The 19,112-nt window shown below is 41.2% G+C and overlaps 1 protein-coding gene across 1 annotated transcript; it reads left to right on the top strand.

Moving 5' to 3' along the window:
* The first annotated feature begins 2,799 nt into the window (after window positions 1–2,799).
* Window positions 2,800–16,292, top strand: LOC139720377 (uncharacterized). Its single transcript, XM_071631743.1, has 3 exons — window positions 2,800–2,851; window positions 7,035–14,554; window positions 15,732–16,292. Exons 1-3 carry the CDS (start codon window positions 2,820–2,822, stop codon window positions 16,010–16,012), a joined length of 7,833 nt encoding a protein of 2,610 aa, XP_071487844.1. The 5' UTR covers window positions 2,800–2,819; the 3' UTR covers window positions 16,013–16,292.
* Window positions 16,293–19,112: the final 2,820 nt, after the last annotated feature.

Here is a 19,112-nt window from a genome sequence, read left to right on the forward strand (position 1 = left end):
TATACCATTTTATAGGCAAATTCTTCAATAATAATCTACACTAAAATATACTGCTATATGCCTTAAACAAGTGGGACTGTTTCACGTCGATAAAACGAGCAAAAACATGCATCAAATTGCACCATTTGCAACATCAAAATGCAAAAAAGTTCTTACCGTGGGAGGGGGGACACCCCCCTCCCACACCCTCCCCTACCCCCTCGCTCGCTCCGCTCGCCCGGGTTCAGTCGCGTTCATGATATTCAGTGAAAAGAATTAATACAAGAAGTGTATCTAAATTATACCATTTTATAGGCAAATTGTTCAATAATAATCTACATCAAAATAAACTGCTACCATAAACAAGTGGGACTGTTTCACGTCGATAAAACGCGCAAAAACATGCATCAAATTGCACCATTTACAACATCAAAATGCAAAAAGTTCTTACCGTGGGAGGGGGGAAACCCCCCTCCCACACCCTCCCCCCCCCCCTCGCTCGCTACGCTCGCTCGGGCTCGGTCGCTTCGCTCCCTCGCAGACTAACCGCCCCCCCCCTAAGATGAAATCCTGGCTACGCCGTTGGTCATGTGTGCTTTTACTTTCTTTACGCAAGCACTTCCGTATAAAGGAGCCAAGTTATTGTAAAGCCATGATCACAATCGTATACCAAATTGATTCGACTGGATAGATTTGGATCAAATAGAAATGGATCAGTCAACCAATAAAGCTAACGGTGATCTCATTATCTCATTTTTTGAACAATCAAACGAGGGAATTGTCATTAGTGTCACAGACTTAGCAGTGAAAATCATGTAGTTATACAATTATTCTATCTTTATGTTATTACTTTCTACATCCATGTGGTCTAATCAAGGAGGTACCTCGCCTAGTGTAGCCTACCTTCCTGGTCTATAACACAAGCTTAATATTTTATAGGAACAGATAGAAAAATTAATATAGTAGCTTTCTCTCTGTTCCATAACATCCTATTTGCCTCCTTATGAGCTGTTCAAGACAGCCGGTTGAAAGATGATTTAAGTTGACATAATCACAATAGTATCTATCTCTTAGATCTCAACCACCATTTACGGGTATAATGCAAAAGGTTCTCAGTGTGTTACAATAATAATAGACTCACCAGATCTTTTCACCCAAGCCTGTCGATACGCGAAGATCTGTGACGGGACCTCGCTGCTTAACCTATATATTGCTTTATATAGGTATATAATAATATTCCCACAATTATTATACACGGAAAGGTATAATGAATGCGATATGCATCGGCCCACTGGGAACTCGATATTGGCACGTCTTACTTCTGCGTGTAACCGAGTCAGTGTGTGTCATTGGCCGGATGTTGTGTGCCGAACCGATCGCTTCCAGAACCAGCTGCAACACAATGACTTTCAGGAATGTGCACTGAGGTTACTGTAACGCAAACAACAGCTTGTTCAAAGTACGATCCGCATGTCTGCTCATTCACCGATATAGAACGAGTGAAGCAAAGCAACGAAACACTTTTTTAACCATCGTCGGTGTATATTAAACCAATCTTATCATTACGTTTGAACTTTTAAGTTTTACTTACCAACATAATAATTATCGGATCGCACAATTTCTCTTACATTTTTCATTATCATTATTCATTGACATGTACTTTCTTTTCTTTCTATCTATTTATTTACTTGTTTCTTTGTTTATTTGTTCATTTATCTATCTATCTATCTATCTATCTATCTATCTATCTATCTATCTTCTATCTATCTATCTATCTTCTATCTATCTATCTATCTATCTATCTTCTATCTATCTATCTATCTATCTATCTATCTTCTATCTATCTATCTATCTGTCTATCTGTCTATCTTCTATCTTCTATCTTCTATCTATCTATCTATCTATCTATCTATCTATCTATCTATCTATCTACCTATCTATCTATCTATCTATCTATCTATCTATCTATCTATCTATATCTGTCTGTCAGTGTGTTTGTCTATGCATATATATCATTAATATGTATATCATGATTATGTAGATGTACACAAATAACCTCGTATCGTTCTGGACTGCTACATGTATCAGTACTGAGAACTATACGGGAGGTTTGTCCGCCGTTAGATAAGAGAAATCGTTATATCAGTCGAGACGTGCTCAATAATTGAACTATTAGCTACTGACTGTAGCTAATTATTAGTTCAATTATTGAGCACGTCTCGACTGATATTGCCTACAGACTGCTTTTGGGTGGGATAGAGAGTTGGGACGTCGAATCGTAGTTTGATGGCTATAATCAGCTGAGGTGGGATGAGAGGTTCCCACCTCCCTGCTATAATAGTGTTTGCAAACAATATGGGAAAAGTCTCTGTTCATCCCATGCATCTATCTGTGAGTCTCCCTCTCTCTGCTGTACAGACATGGAATTGCACACAACAACCAATTTATAGTAATAAAGTAAATTGACAAAGAGAGTGATTTCTTATCTTGTGCTCAGCGGTCGGGAGACCTTTTTGTTGGTTGACTTTTGTATCGATAGAGGGAGAGAGAGAGATAGGAGAAAAAGAGGGGCGAGGGAGGGGGAGGCAACTTCCTTTATTCTATTGTTTTTACTTTGAGGATTTACAGGTACATCCAATGAAGTACTCATATCCGTGGTATGTTGGAAGGGATACACCGCAAAATGCCATACTGTACTAGTATTTCTCACCCGTGTACAGAACTGCATTTTTGTGTTTCTTGCTATTGTTGTTGTTGTTGTTTTATCTCGCTGAGCTACCTGCCTATAGCGCATGCGCATGTACTAAAAAGCAAAGCTGGCTGCGTAGGTTATTGTGTGTATGAAAATACGGAGGAAATTCAGACATATGCCGTAAGTAACACATTCTTTAGCAATATAAACTCACCAATTAACATAAATGAGTTCAGAGTGTTTGGGGGTCATGATAGTGTAGCGTATTTTTCAAGGAACATTTCTTGTATTGATAAACAATATTGAGTGTCCAGCTACTCGGGAACGACCGACTTATCCACAGTCCCATGTGTAGTGATGGATGTCTTGTGTGCTTGTGACTTTTCGTATTGATGTTGTTGGGGGCCCGATAGCCCCGGAGACCGCGCCGCCAGGCGCGGTCCTGGCGGCTTCCCCGCAGTTTCGCTTATGTTATAGTTCAAGTATTCTGTGCGCTTGTGCCAGTGATTGTGAATTCTGTGAACATCGGTGAGCTGCTTATAAGACATCATTTTGTGCATCACAACACAAGCAATGAAATGCATCAAACAGTCGCCGATGATAGTCATTTAGGTTTCATCGACCCATGTAAGTATTCCTAGTAGTTTCTGTTGAAAAATTAAGGAAATATAGCGCCGCAAAGGCACCCGTTTGTTCAACATGAAGATCTTTTATGGGAGCACGGCGCAGCCGCAGTGTGGCGGCTGTCGCAGTTAGGGGCCCGATAGGGACGCGACGGCGGAAGGTCATCAGATCGATGCTTACTTGACATTCATTGTAAATAATGATATGGCATAATCGTATATTAATACTCGATAGGCTGTACGGTACAGTCAAACCAGTGAATATAGTTCGTGAGTGAATAGTGTTACTAGTAAATTTAGATCTAGGTCTATATAATATGAGGACGATAGCTGCAAATTTGCGGTATCGTCTATCGATCAGTGACCTTGCCTTAAAACAGATTCTTGTAATCTTCAGCATTTTTCCTGTATGTGAGTGGGATTTTTACAGAATTTCAGTGACGAAATGTGATTCAAATGTGCATAAACATTAACTATGACGAGGTGCGGGTCACCCAAGTCTAGTTATACTTGGGTGACCCTCACCTTGTCATAGTTGATGTTTAGATACTAAGCACATTTGAATCTCATTTCGTCACTGAAATTCAGTGAAATCCCACTCACAGGAAAAATGCTGAAGATTCCAATAGATCACAAGGTCCCTGATCGATACTGCAAATTTACAGCTATCGTCGTCAAACGCGAACGATGCGGAATAGTTGTGCGCTAAGGAAAGGGGCCCGCAACTCGTCACCCGCGCTCCCATAGACAAAGGCAAAGCACGTAAAAGACGTGTGCGGGTGACCGTAATGATACTTATAACACATAGGATCCTATTCCTAATATGAATTTCAGATTTTCGCGAAAACTCTTCGGTTTTCGCCCAATTTGCTTGGTTGTGGTACTCCTGTCAAGTTTCAAGGGTACCGGTACTGAACACAGTCCCAGTCATAAATTATTGTTCAGTGCACTCTAATTCTAAAACAGGGTGACGGTATTCGGGCCCCTGGCGAGGTGTGGGTACCTCACTATACTATAGTAACCTACTACTCTACACTTCACAGTGCACAGACAACCTAGAGTAAAACCCCCAGTTTTCGACCGGCCTCCAGAATCCGGACACCTTTCACATATGACTTGGCACAGCACAAGCCAGCAAATTCTATTGTGTAACACACATTATGTATATCACATCGTGTCACGTACAAACACTGGCACTGTTGTTCAAAACCGGAAAGTGCCTTTGTCACTGCCAAAAATCCACCTAAAATCCCAAATTTGCTGTTAAAAAATGCAGAATCAGCGTAACTTTTTTGAAGTGCGCGCAAATCGAGTCCGTGTTAAGAATCAGGGTCACCGAAAAAGCACTAAAAAATTGAGAAATATGCTGATCTGTTGGAGATTTTTTGTGCTTATCGCATGCTCAGAGTGTAAAGGTATCCTCAAAGACATACATGTGCCAATGTATAGGGTTTGAATGCAAGTGCCGACTCGCCAGAATTTGGACACCAACTGGTGCCGCAACTGGTGATGTATTCAACATACAATTGTTGTAGATATGATTTTGTATGTATTATTTGAGTTGAAGAAATATTGCAGAAAAGCTCAAAAGGATGGCACAGTATTGGTGGAGATGAGAATTGGACTTTTAACTTTTTGCGAGATATCAAGAAAGCACTTGTACAGAGCATACAGTGTACCATTTTAAGAGGAATTCAAAGTTTGTTTGATGAAAATTGGGTTTGGAATGACTGGAACATCCAAAAACAAAGTAAAACAAAGAGATCGTAATAAAGTGTGCATCACACTTTATCAGAATTGCTCTTTTTTGGATACCTGGTATCTCAGCCATTTTAAAAACAAATTTCATCAAATGAACGTTGAATTCCTCATAGAATTACATGCTCTTTCATATTTCATAAGAGGTTTCTCATTATCTCACAAAAAAATGTTAGAAACCTGAAATAAGGTCTCGACCAAAACTATATGATCCATGTAAGCTGCGCCGCCAGTTCGACTGACGTGCTGGCTGGCTGGCTAGCTGGCGATAGTGGAATCGAAACACATTTTCTTATCCTTTTGTTGGCTAGAGGATACCTTCATGGCTGTATCTTACAGAATATTCTTTGATGCATTATTCAAAGAAGTCTCTAAAATTTCTGCCATCTACTAAGTGATGCCAGTCATAGAAACATTCTATGAGCTCATTCACCTTGGCCAAAATGTGGGCAAAAATGCTCAAAAGAATGTCTTGCAGGATCATCTTCCATAAAGAAATACCACGTAGAGGAGAATTATGCAAGTAAAATAATTATTACAAAATGTACATGAGTGTGTGGGGACATCCACTCATGTAATATTTATTTTATTAAATCACAGTTTCTCCCAACCACTTGCAAAACTTTGTATCTGTGAAGCAACCGGCTTAATGTAACCAGGATGGTTTTTTTTTGGGGGGGGGGGGGGGGGGGGCGGGGAGGGGGAATGATCTCAGCCATCGATTGTGCAATTGCCATGAAAATGGGCACATACTGTATAAACTTATTTTTGCAAGGGTTTAATTTTCATGAATTTCACGAATCACATTTAGATCGCAAATTTTTAAAACAGCATGCGAAAATGTCACCATGCGCTAGGGTAACAATGTTATGATAGTGTCCATGTCAATTTGCAAAAACAACATCTCACGAATATGTACAAAACATGTACATGTGACCTATTTCGTGAAAATAACAGCTTATACAGTACATTACCTGTGACATAATCTACCAGACTAAACTTGTACGTGAAAAAAATTTTTCTTTTTTATATTTTATGTTAATTAATATTCCTAATATTTGTGGAATTCATACCTTTTGCTCTAAATCAGAAAATGAAGCTCAGACTAGAAGCTTATTTTTATATCATATTCTTTGTAGCTTTCCTACAATGTACAGGACTTGAAAAAAAAAAGATAAGTTTCTAAATTTGATTCTTATGTATTTTATTGTCTTATAAATTTCTTATATATTTCTTTCTTTTTTCACCTTTTGTTATTTTTTCCTGCAAAATTAATCACACAACCTTTTTCAAGCATAGTTATTCTAAGATTAATTAATTTGAGTCATTGAAAGGGATAATTATACCTTTTACAATAAGGAGAGAAAACACTGTTTGCATTGACTTTGTACACAAAATCACATTTTTTAGTCATCTTTGGTCTGATGAGCATGAATATAAGGTCGTGTAGCGTTGTACTGGTATGCCTGATTTTTGCAAAAATGGTGTCATGAGATGTGCAAGACTTGAAAGTAGACAGTAAGCGGTGCATTTAGAGTTAGATTAAGTTGGAATATGATGAGATCCCAGTCACAGTGAGGTCAACTCAAATGACTGGTAGTTAAAGAAAACAGTTATATCTTTTTGCTCTGCAATAACAAGGTGACATTTCCAGATTTGATCCAATCTCTCTGATCCAAAATTCTGACATCACTAGCATGCAGATTGAGAGAAAGAGCTGGGGAAAAAACTGTTAACATGAAGTACTTTGCATTGTGATTTTTTTTTTTAATTCTGAATTTTGCACTTTGCAGAACTGTCATTAAAGTAATGCACAGATATTTGTGAAGCTATTGTGTCATGTACAGCTTTACTCACATCTGTACAACTAAAAACAAGCAAAGCTCATTGACATTGACATGTGAAAAATTAATTGCCTGCAATTTTCTGGATTCAGAATAGGTTAATTTATGCTTCATTTTTTTTCTTTCTTTCATCATCAGATGGGACCAAAGTGACACACCCATTCAAGCAGACACACCCATTCAAACACATCTCAAGATGGAATGTGATGCTGAACGTTGTGATTCATCACATGCAGGCAGTGCAGTAGCCAATGCAACTCCTGGTGGAAGCTTGCCAGCGGCAGTCACTATACAGCATATGGAAGTAGATAGCAATTCTTGTCAGGTTTCCCATGGTTCAGGGACTGACTTGGAGAAGGATGGAACATCATTTGCTTCAGAAGTTGAGCAGGATAGAAATGTAGTGCCAGAATGCAATGTCCCAGACAAAAGGGAAAGCCAGACAGCAACTGTCGAGGAGCAGGATCAAGTAGGGTCTGGGCATTCAAACTCTGCTCTATTGGACACTGTTGAAGAGGGAATGGACACAGGAGGTGATTTTCCCAGTCTGTCTCATGAAAACAGTGAACAAACAGTTTGCGATACAGAGAGAAATCTTGCAATTTCAAGTAGTGTTGAGGAAGCCACAGAGCAAATGGAGGTAAGTTCCACTTCCATTGGAGAGCAACCAACATGTTTGCAGCTGACCACAGCTGATGGATGTTCTGAGATAACAGTGACTGCAGAGGCAAAGCTTGTTAGTGAAGAAACAGCAACTGATGTGGTAGTGAGTGTTTCACCTGGTAAAGAAACTGGAATGGCGAAAAGTGTGCTCGTAGAAAGCTCATTGTTAAGTTCCTGTTTGAAGGTGAAAGGACATGGAGGTTTGGATACTGCAACTGAGTCTCTCAAAGGAGCAAGCAGTGTTCCACCAGCAGAACTTGCAGAACAAGAAGTCGAGAACTTGCAGCCAGGTGATGATGGGTCTGCAGAATGCATATCTTCTGCCAGGAGTGTTGATACTTGTAAGGTAGTGACGGACAAGATCCAAAGCATAAACAACTCAAATAAAGAAAGAGTGCTGCATGACCCAAACTTTGACGGGGAGTGCAGTTCAGCAGAGAAAGCAAGTGGTGCTACTTCATACACAGCTCAGACAATACATCCTTCCCAGGCCAATGGAGGAAAGAGTGATAAACTTGTAGAGCACACAGAGTGTCCAAAAGAAAGAGAAGCAAGTGATGAGGAAGTATCATGTGAAACACCCCAGAACCTTGATATGGCGCATGAACCATTGGTTATACCAACAAACACGAGTGCTGGAGCAAATGTTTTTGCAACCGAGAATGTTGGCCCTTGCTCAGAACTACCAAGCTTGAGATTAGTGAGCTCATTTGAAAAACCATGTGTGTCAAACATTTATGAAGCAGGACCATCACAGGCCTTACTTGTGCCAGAGACAGACTTGCAAAATGATCATAAACCACATACATCGATAGAGATGGAAGCTACAAAACCGCAAGGGGTGGAAAATAGTTGTGAACTTGATACTCAATGCAGGGGAGCTATTGTCCCCAATAATGCAACAAAAGAAAAGTCTTTCAGTGCAAACCCATTAAGATCAGATACTGCAGTTATTGCTAATGATACCATCCCAGAAAAAGATGAAAGCGTGTCTGAAACTGCACTGGCCTGGAAAGGAGAAAAACAAGAAACACCAAAGACTGTAGAATCAGGGGAAAATACAGTGAAAACTGATCTTGTCGCCAGTGAAAACATGGACATAGAAGAATGCCCCAACAACAGAAAAGAATATGCCCCAGAGGTAGCTGCTGGTAATTGTGGGAGAGGATATACTACAAGTGGCAATCAGGTAGATGAAAGTTACTTGGCAAAAATGGAAGTGACTGAGTCAGAGAAGGATGATTATATCATCGATGTGAGTCAAGAAATGGGGGAGAGATCAATTCAAGAGGTACCAGCGGTTAGCAGTTCTGCACCAGGTAAACAGAATATGGTGGAGGTTTCAGTCAGTGAAAAGGATATGACTGACACAGCATTAGAGAATATGTGCTGTAACTCTTTTGAAAAAGAAATTGATAAGGAAGAAACAAAGGACATTGACTCAGAGAATAATAAAGCTGCCACCCCTACTCTAATCCCTGACATTCCACACAGTGCTGACAAGATATGTGAAGAATCAAACGAAGACATTCCACTGCAAGAGAAAATGGATAGCCTGCCACTCAGTTCCAAAGTTGCTGGCTCACCAGAAATAATTCCACCTGGTTGTGCATCATCTACTCCCACCCCACCAGAACTGCAAAGGGACATGCAAGATGAGAGATTGCATGGGGATGAATTTGCCCCAGGAGCATTGATAGAGTCACCAGACAAACCTGAGGGAGAGTCACAGGAGATGGAACAGAGCCCATCCTGTCCAGAAGCTGATGGTACAGGATTTGCAGAAGGAACATCAAATGGTGCAGGATTTATAGAAGGAACATCAGATGGCACAGAAAAAACTGAGTCAGCGCACACAGGATGGAGTGCAGGAAATGAAAATGAAAGATGTCCAGAAATGCCAACATCCAGAGTTTTAAGCACTCCAAACAGCCCACCCTCAGAACTCCAAAGAACCTCTACAGGAGACAAGACAGTGGAGGAAGTTAAAACAATGAATTATGACACATGCACCGATTTGCCTAGCGTAGCAGCCCCGGCAGGGGACAGAGATGTGGAGTCACGATCACATCCCGATCCTCCTGTCCTAGCTCCAGAGACGATAAGAGGTGGAACATCTTCTTCCTGTGAAATTTCGGCTGATGAACCAATGGAATGCACTCCTGGCTTGCAGGACAGCACACCAGAAGAGGCTCCTGAAGACTCTCCTGATGAAGTAACAATACCACGGCTAGAAGCAGAAACAAAAAAGACTCAGAATGACTCTCCTGAGGATAGTAAAATCGTAAATGATGATACAGAAATGCTGGAACAATGTGCAAGGGATGGAACAGCAGTAGCAGTACATGAACCTGTATTGAGCCAAAGTGGTGCAGAAAGAATTCAAAGGGATCAAGACAATGCAGCTCAGCATTATGAGAGTGTCAGTTCAGTGCCTGAAATGGTCAGTGAGAGTCAAGAGAGGGTCGAGCCAAGCAGTAAAATCATAACTACACAGTTCACCGGAAGCTCCGAGCGCCAGAGTGAAACATTGCCCAAGTCAAAATTATCTGAAATGATGACAAGAGAGGATATAGAGCAAGAGATGGAGCTATCTCATGAAGAAATCCCTTCACAATTGGTGGATGTTTCAAAGAAAGATGTGGACAATGATAATAGTCAAAATTCTGAAAATGAAGTCTCAGATTTTGAGGCAGTTAGGCCTGGAGAAAGAATTGCTGAAAACCTTGGAAACACAACTGTGCTTTCTGCTCAACAAGAGGAGATGCAACTTAGTTCTGAAATATCTGATGAGACAAGAAAGGTGGATGAACAGAGTATTAGCAATAAAATTGATATTTGTGAAGACAAGTCTCAAACATTAGATGCTGTAACAGAAAATGAGAATGATGAAGACAGAGCTGAGCAAGGAGAAAAGTTTGACTCCTCATCCAATCTGTCAAAGCATCCTGTTAGTGATGGTGATGTTGCATTCTTAACTTGTGTAGAAGTTGAACATCCTAGTGATGTTGACGAAGAAATGCAATCTTGGACAGAGACTTGTGAAAGCAAACCTCAAGTGTCAGAAACTGCAACAGAAAATGAGAATGATCAAAATAGAGATGAGCAAGTAGAAAAGTTGGATTATTCATCTGGTCAGATGTCAAATAATCCTGCCAGTCAGAGTGAGGCTGCAGGCTGGACCACTAGTAGAGTTGAGGAACACATAAATGATATTGACAAAGAAATGCGGTCTGAGACAGATATTTGTGAAGACGAGCCCCTGGCATTAAAAACAGTAGTAGAGAATGTGAGTAATCAAACTGGAGATGAGCATGGTGAAGAGCTGGATTCCTCATCCAATCAGTTTTCAAAGCATCCTGTTAGTCAGAATGATGTTGCAGGCTTGACGAGTGTAAGAGTTGAGGAACAGCACAATGATATGGACAAAGAAATGCAGTCTGGGACAGAACATTTGCAGCCAACAGAAACCAGCCATGAATGCAGTGAAAACCAAGAGATGACTGAACATACTGATGCTATGGTAGCACCTGATACAAACATTGACATGCAGCAAGATTCAACAGAGAATTCAGTGGTGTCTGACCCTGTATGTGTGGATGAAGCACCCCGTCAGGTTCTATCTGCAGAAGAAACACTTCCACCACCAAATCTCACCCCTTGGCAGCAAGAATCTGAAGTCAGCACATCTGTGTCTCCTCGAGACAACATGGAGAATGTTGAACATGAACTGGATCCAGGTGCACCACTCTTGACACCAATGGAAATTGATGAGTCTCCTTTGCACAGTACAACCTGTATGGGACAGTCAAGGGAAACAGATACTATCCTCGAATCAACTGTGTCAGAATCAAGAGAGTCTGCAGAGTTGCCTGAGGGAAATATTGATGATTGCTGTAGCACATCGGGGAGTGAGACCCTAATGATTGATGAAGTGCCTTCCATGCCAGCAGCAAGTGAGACGAATGTATCACAAAACACAGTGCAGAGGAGTGAACGAGCTATGACAGCGTCAGAGGATCGGGATTCGACCAGTATGGGTCATGATGTGGCTGACAGCTGTGATCCAGAGTCCATGCAGGCACACACGAGTCCAGCTGTGCCCTCCCGTACCTTCACCACATCAGACACTCATCAGTCAGCTGAAGTCATCCGTGAACAAGCAACAAAAGGTGTGTGTCATGTTTCAGAAGCTTGGGATGAAGCTCACAACAAAAGCGAAAAATCTGCACAAAGTGACTCGGACAGAGTGACTCCAGATGCTTCAGGTGCGTCTTCCAGGACCAATATGTCAGAGCCAGATGATGCCAGTTCTTCCACCCCAAAGCAACAAGAGTGTGCCATTAACTCTGATTTGTCCATTGTCGAAGTTGATGCTGCTGAGGCATCAAGTTTAGTCGGCTCCAAGCATGTGAAGGAAGGAAAGGTTGACAATGCCTTCAACATAGTGATGGACACTGCTGTCGGGGATTTAACTGTTTCTGGTAGAGACCAACAAACTGCCCAAAAAGAAACAGACACACCCAAAGTGGATACATTGGCAGAGGTAGTACAGACACCTGAGAATGTAAAAGTATGTGTAGGAGATAATATTAATGAATGTAAAACTGCTGAGATGGATGTCGAAGGTGAAATAGATGTGGCAAGTGATGCTGTTTCAGAGAAAGGGAGGGAACAAAAAAAATTAGGCAGCTCTTCTGAAGGAGTGGTAATCTCTGAGAGGAGGAATGCAGATGATCAAAACAGGAATGCATGCACATCATCAGTGTCTGCTGATGAGTCTGTAGGGTCTGTTGACAGGGAAGTTGCATCAAAGGAAGCATTTTGTAGCAGTTCTCAAGAAGTACCATGTCAAGTTGATACCGTTAGTACTGCACCTTTTAGAAATAAATCTGATGCAGGAGGGACTACATCCCTTTATGAGGAGGGTAATTTTGGTAAAGCCTCAGAGATGCAAGATAGTACATTGAACAGTTGCCATAAAACAACAGCTCCTGTGGGCATAGATGATGCACATTCAAAATCGCCACATGAAAACATTTCAACAGTGTTGCCATCTCAGCCAGCACAGTCAGAAGATGAAACATGTGGTGGGAATGATACATCAGAAGAAGTGAACTTAGGTAGAGCAGACGAAACTGTCGTGCTAACTGAAATAAATTCAGAAACAAGAGCACCACTGGATCCAGAAGGCAAAGATATGCCCCTTGAGGAGAGAGCTCAGAAGGTCAGAAGAGAGCTGATGAACGTTTCAAAAATCATTGAGCAGGTTAGCGGAAATCTTGCAGAGAAGATAGCAGAAGATGTCATTCAGTTCCCTGAGTTGTTGGGGCAAGAAAATACATCAGCGATGCAGCAGGTGGTCAGTTGTGCTGGAGACAGTCCTACTGATGGTAAAGCAGCTAATCCCTCAATAATGCCCAAGGCTGACAGTAAACTGAGTGAACTTCAACGTGGTATGGATCAGACAGAAGTCAAGAAACTCGCTTCTGGAGGGGATATTGCCATTCATAAAACAGGGCAAGAGAGTCAAATTGCTAGCTTGACAGAAATGCAGGATGATGGAGGGATCCAATCTGTTGGTGGTGCAGCAGTGCCTTTGACTTGTCATGCTTGTGAAGAACCAGAGCCAATGGAGACAGATGCAGATGGTGGTAATCTCTTGATTGCCGAAAATACCTCAGAAACTGTAGATGTGAGGTCCTCTGAAGGAGAATCGTTAGATTCCAGAATGTCCATCAAGGTCCCAGTCCAAGCTGGACAAACAGTACAGAATAATGAAAGTGGCATTCAAACTGCTAGTGAAATTGCCAGGGTCGAAGTCCCCACCCAGGTGGATGTGCAGAGTGAGGAAAACAGGGCAAAGCCCACAGTTGTGAGTGACCCACTGTCTGGTCAAAACATTACTGATTCGATTCCCCAGGCAAGTGAAGATACAGCAACCATCATCTTAGGAGAAATTCTCAAGATGTCGGAGAGCATGAGCAAAGGTGGAGTGACTGTTGCTCCTCTAACCGAAGCTGGCGTTCCTCAAGAACCTCAGGAGATCTCACAAGTAATGCAGGAGGCAGTAGAGATTGATGATCGAAGTGCATCCAAGAAGGTAGAGCAGAGTATGGTGAAGGTAGAGCCGAGCTTGGGGGCATCTGCTTCCGATCAAGTTGTCATCTCATGTGAATTTCTTTCCAAAAGTGATGATGTCATTGAACATTTGCATTATGAGTCTGCAAGCCAAGAGGTTGTGGACAAAGTTTATGAAATGGAGGTCTCGTCGGTTTGCCGCCAAGCTGATGCTCAATCTGTAACTGGGAAACCCATGCCGGCAAACCAACTCAAGAAAATGGAGGTCCCGTCGGTTTGCAGTCAAGCTGATGCTCAATCTGTAACTAGGAAGCCCAGGAAGCGATTACTTGCCAAAACATGCCGCACAGGGAACTGCTCTTGCAAATACTGTACCAAGGCAAAGAGAGCCAAGCTGGCTGAGGCAGAGAGGGAAGCAGAGGACAATCGCATCAAGAGGAAACCCATGCCGGCAAACCGATTCAAGAAGCTCTCAATCTCCTTCACCCCAACTGCTGAGACTGTGAAGTGCACCATGTGTACGAAGCAGTTTGAGAATGAAAAGAGCATGCAGGAGCACTTTGCGTCTGCCCACACCAACCTCACAAAGCTCTGCCCGATGTGTAAGGTGAACTTTGAGAGTGATGTAACCCTGCAAGAGCACGAGGCAGAACATATGCACAATGGTCTGTTTGTGTGCCTTGTGTGCGGCAGGACTTACAAACAGAAAGCAAATCTTGCCAGGCACTGCGAGACTCACTCCAAAGACATCAGGGCAAAGGCTACATGTACCAAGGGAGAGGCGTCTCCCACTAATACTGCCAAGCAAGAAGGATTGGGGATGAAGGTGAAGAAGGAACGGTTTCCGTGCACCCGTTGTGGCAAAGAATTTGTTGACGAAAAGCTGCTGGAAAATCACAAGAGGATTCATACTGGTAAGTCCTGGGCTTTAAAAAAAGAGAAAAGAAAATGAGAGTACCAGAGGTGCATCTTAGAGACTTGCCTACAGTGTCAAATTGAGCTGCCAAGGTGAATGTATGATGTGCTGGATGTGATCTAGACAATGGGAAACTCACCTCATGCACACAAAGTCTCCACACTTTAAAGGCATAATTTAACATAAATTGCAGATGAAACAAACACCCAGCAGTAGTGCTTCAGAATATATTTGCAGGTCATAAATGTGTGTTAGGGAGAGAAACAACCAATGTAAAAATTTGAACCACTATAATCAGTGTTAAAAGTATTGTTAAATATGCAAAATGCAGGCAACGTGAACATAGTTTGATAGAAATGTTTCCAGACTAAACCGTTTACACTTATGGTTTAATGAGAAAAAATAATGATATCTCCTTTGTATATTTTAGGCTTTATTGCAAAAAAAAAAAAAATATATATATATATATATATATGGTAGGATGTTTTGTGATACAACTGACCTACACATACAATGTATGCATCAGAAGTGATATGTTGAACATTTTTTAAATCCCTCTTCCCAATGGTAAACAGGACCTTTAAAGGGATGGTACATTATTAGTGGCGATGAGGATTAGGCTTTTAACTTTGTGCAATATACCAAGAAACCACTTATGAAATAGCATAGAGCTTGCCATTTTAAGAGGAATTATAAGTTCATTTGTTGAAAATCAGTTTTGGAATGGCTGAGACATCCAAAAACAAAGTAAAACAAAGCAACCATAATAAAAGTGGGTCCCACCTTTTTTTAGGATTTTTCTGTTTTGGATATCTTAGCCATTTCAAAATCAATTTTCATCAAATAATTATTGAATCCCTCTTGGAATTACATGCTCTTTCACAATTCATAAGATGTTTCTCATTATCTCACCAAAACCTGAAGTTAGGTCTCAACCAAAACCATACGATCCCTTTAAAAGTTCCGACATGGCAGATCACAGTTCTTTCACAAAATTCTGAGTCGGACAGATCAAGATTTGGAAACAGAATTTCATGTCATGGCAGGTTTGGGTGAGTAATGGCATGTATCTGATGTCTTGGTGTTTACATAGTGTGAGGATGCCATTGTGCTGCCACTCAGTTGAATGTTTAAGTAACAGTGTTTTGGTCTTCCCACCACCCCTTTCTTTACAGGGGAGCTACCCTACCCATGCACAATGTGTAACAAAGCCTTCAAGCTGCCCAACCAGCTGCGCCTGCACGAGCGGGTGCACACGGGCGAGAAACCGTTTGTCTGCAAATACTGCAACAAGACTTTCCAAAGCAGCAGCAACATGAAGCGGCACGAGCGCACCCACACCGGCTACAAGCCCTACATCTGTCGCATATGCGACAAGCCACTCAGCGAGAAGTGGATCCTACGCAAGCATGAAAAGACCCACCTGCACATCGCCGGAATCTCTTTTGACGACTAAGTGGATCCCAGTGTTGGGGATGCTATGTGGAAACCCCCGGCGCAGGTGCCACTCTTAGACCATAGATCGACAATAACTCTAGAACAAAAACAACTTGCCAACGAGGACGGATGTTGCCAAATCAATTATCATCAAGCAAAATGTAAATTTGTGCGGAAGACTACCAGCCGTGTCATCATGAAAAATATGTTCAGATACAAGCTTTTGAGCCCTATGCAATATTTTTCATGCACAGTTGAATGATTGCTGAATGGAGGAGCCTGTTTGAATCACTCAAGACTTTCAGGGAAAGGATGACTTATGCTGATAACAGAAATCTTTCAGTCACATGCTTTCTGCATTCAAATTCTTAGCCATTTATAAGATGAATAATGACATTTTCAAACCTCTGATATTTCAGTCCAGCATCTTTAATTCTACAGTGTATCTATACATTGTATCTTTGAAGACAGCAGAAATAGATTTTTTTTTTCTGTACTACATATTTAGTATGTCAATGATGTTAGAGTCTGTTTACACCATGTATATTGGAAAAGGCAGTCAAGGTCATACACATTCTATGATGTTCTGGCTTGTAAATGATGATATGTAAGTCTTGATGGAGTGCTTTTTATTTTATCGTTGTTGATATCAAATCGTAGCAGAGATACAGCGTTGAGGGGCATCATGTTTTTCTTTTTCTTCAAAATCTTATAAAACAAATAGACACATCACTAGCAGGAGATTTTGAAGAATATCTTTGTAGGCAAGCTGATTTTTTTTTTAGTGGGACTGGTGCTGCTTTGACTTTAAGAAACAAAGACATAGGTTTAGCAGCAATTAAAGCACCCCTAGTTGATAAAAGTACCTACACACAGAAATTGCATACATTTGAAAAGGTTCCTTCTCAAGTTTGTTTCCCCTTTGTAAGATTTTCAGTGTGCGAGTCCTAGTCCCCGCCCACCCATTCCATCAAACTTCCTATGGAGGTTCGAAAGCATGTTTTTTGTACCCCTGCATACACAAAGTGTACCAGGGGATATATAGGAATCAACGTGTAGTTTGTGTGTTCGGACGGTCGGATGGTCCATTGCAAATCTTGTGTGGAAAACTCCCTGTACAGTTTTGAATCAATTTAGATGAAATTTAGTGTTCATGATGAAATTGAGGTGTAGATGTGGTTGTGTTTGTCGGAGAAAGCGTTGTCATGGTAACCACAACGATCTAACTACTTCCACAGTATATAAGCAATTTATTTCAAATTGGTGGACATTATGGCATTGAGGTACAGACGTGGAAGACCTGATTTTTGTGTTTGCCAAACAAAATGTTGCCATGGTAACTGTATACCAGATGAAGTGTTGCTATGGTAACCACAATTTTACCAAAACTTTGTGGAGCGAACTAAATGCACAGTATTTGAGCAATTTATTTCAAAATTGGTGTGTATGATATCAGTTGTAGTTATGCAAGACACTCCATATGTTTGTACCTGACAAGGAATTGCCATGGAAACTGCATATTTTCTTTAAAATCTTGTGGAATGAACTACTTCCACAATTGTGAAGTTATTGAAACCAAATTTGGTTGACATTATGGCTTTGAGGTTTAGGTGTGGAGACCTGGTTTTTGTGTTTGCCAGACAAAGCATTACCATGGTAACCACAATTTTACCAAGACTTTGTAAATCATATTACTTCCACAGCATTCAAGCATACCTGTGTATGTACACAGGTGTAGATACATGCAAGACACCATAGGAGTGTGAGCTGCCGGAGCGGTTGTATTAAATAATCACCTTCAGTGATAGTTCTAGTTTTAATTGCATCACTTTTCAGATTTGTCTGTATGAAGAAAACATTTTGGCATTCTAGACCAGAGAATGTCTCTCTGGTTGTCCGAGTGAATGGAAGGTCCTCTATATTGTGAAAGTTGAGGATCGTATTCGTAAAAAAGTATTCCATTATTGTGCAAAAACTGCACGCAGTACATCTAAATATTTGTTCTGGCAGTCAGGAATGAGTGAATTACACCAGAACACAGGGGACACCTTTTTGCTGGCCATTCTATGCTATCAAGCAGAGTCTTCACTTTAATAGTGTTCCACGTAAGTCTTTTCTGGTAGGAATACAAGTGTAAATCTGATGTAACCTGCAAAGTGGGATTACGGCTGACATGCCCCATTTGCCACGTGGCAATAATTAATTGAGTTTCAGTCAGTCTTTTTGAGCAAGAAACAAGGAAATCTGTAGGCCAGACTAAATGAGCGTTTTGGCTTTCCCCCACCATGTTCAGCATCATGGTTGATGTTGCCATGTGTAGGAGCGTAATCGTTACATGACGACTTACTACAACTTCAGCAGAGTTGTTGTCCATCTCTGTGGGCACATAGCAGTAATAGGTGGTCTGGCTTGAGCATTTTGAAGGCTGCCCCTTATGGTGGTTTTCATATTTCCAAGGGTGTAGGATGCCTTCATCATGGCATGAAGAATCATGTTTCATCTTTAGCTTGGGCCTTCTTGTTTTGTTGAGTGAATAGAAGTGAACAGGTTGAATGAGTTCAGTGAGGAACATCAATGTTTCAACAGACATTGCATCTTTTATTTGCAGTCAACATGTACATACATGTAGAAATTGACACAGTATATGTATTCCAGAGTCATCTGTTTTCATGTAAATATGAGTGCTTGTATTTTTCTCCAAACTCTACAAAGTGGCAGAGTGACCAAGTCAAGAAAGCGTTTGTGGTGCACAGGTTGTTTTCACTATCTAAAGGCAGGAAATGTACAGCACGCACTGTTTATTGAAAACGAGACTTTGCAGTTGTAAAGTTGATAGTCAAAATTGCTCCCGCTTCCCCGCCCCCTCCCGAAATGTAGATGGAATGAATGGAAGGTACAGCAGTCATAGCATTTACACATTGCCTTCCAATGAAGGAAACCTTCGCTATTTAAGTGGATGGAGAACTGCACTTAAAACCTGAGCACCTGCATGAGGAAGTGATTACATAGTTAATGCTCTCCCCTGAATAGGAATTGTTAATTCTCAGTAAGAACTATGCATGCATCTCTCAAAGGCATTTCCTTCTCCCACTGTTTATTTGCACTGCTTGAAAGAAATT

This window comes from Diadema antillarum, unplaced genomic scaffold (genome assembly GCF_040938485.1).
Source record: "Diadema antillarum isolate AM-2024a unplaced genomic scaffold, OU_Dant_1.0 scf00000127, whole genome shotgun sequence".
Lineage (NCBI taxonomy): Eukaryota > Metazoa > Echinodermata > Echinoidea > Diadematoida > Diadematidae > Diadema > Diadema antillarum.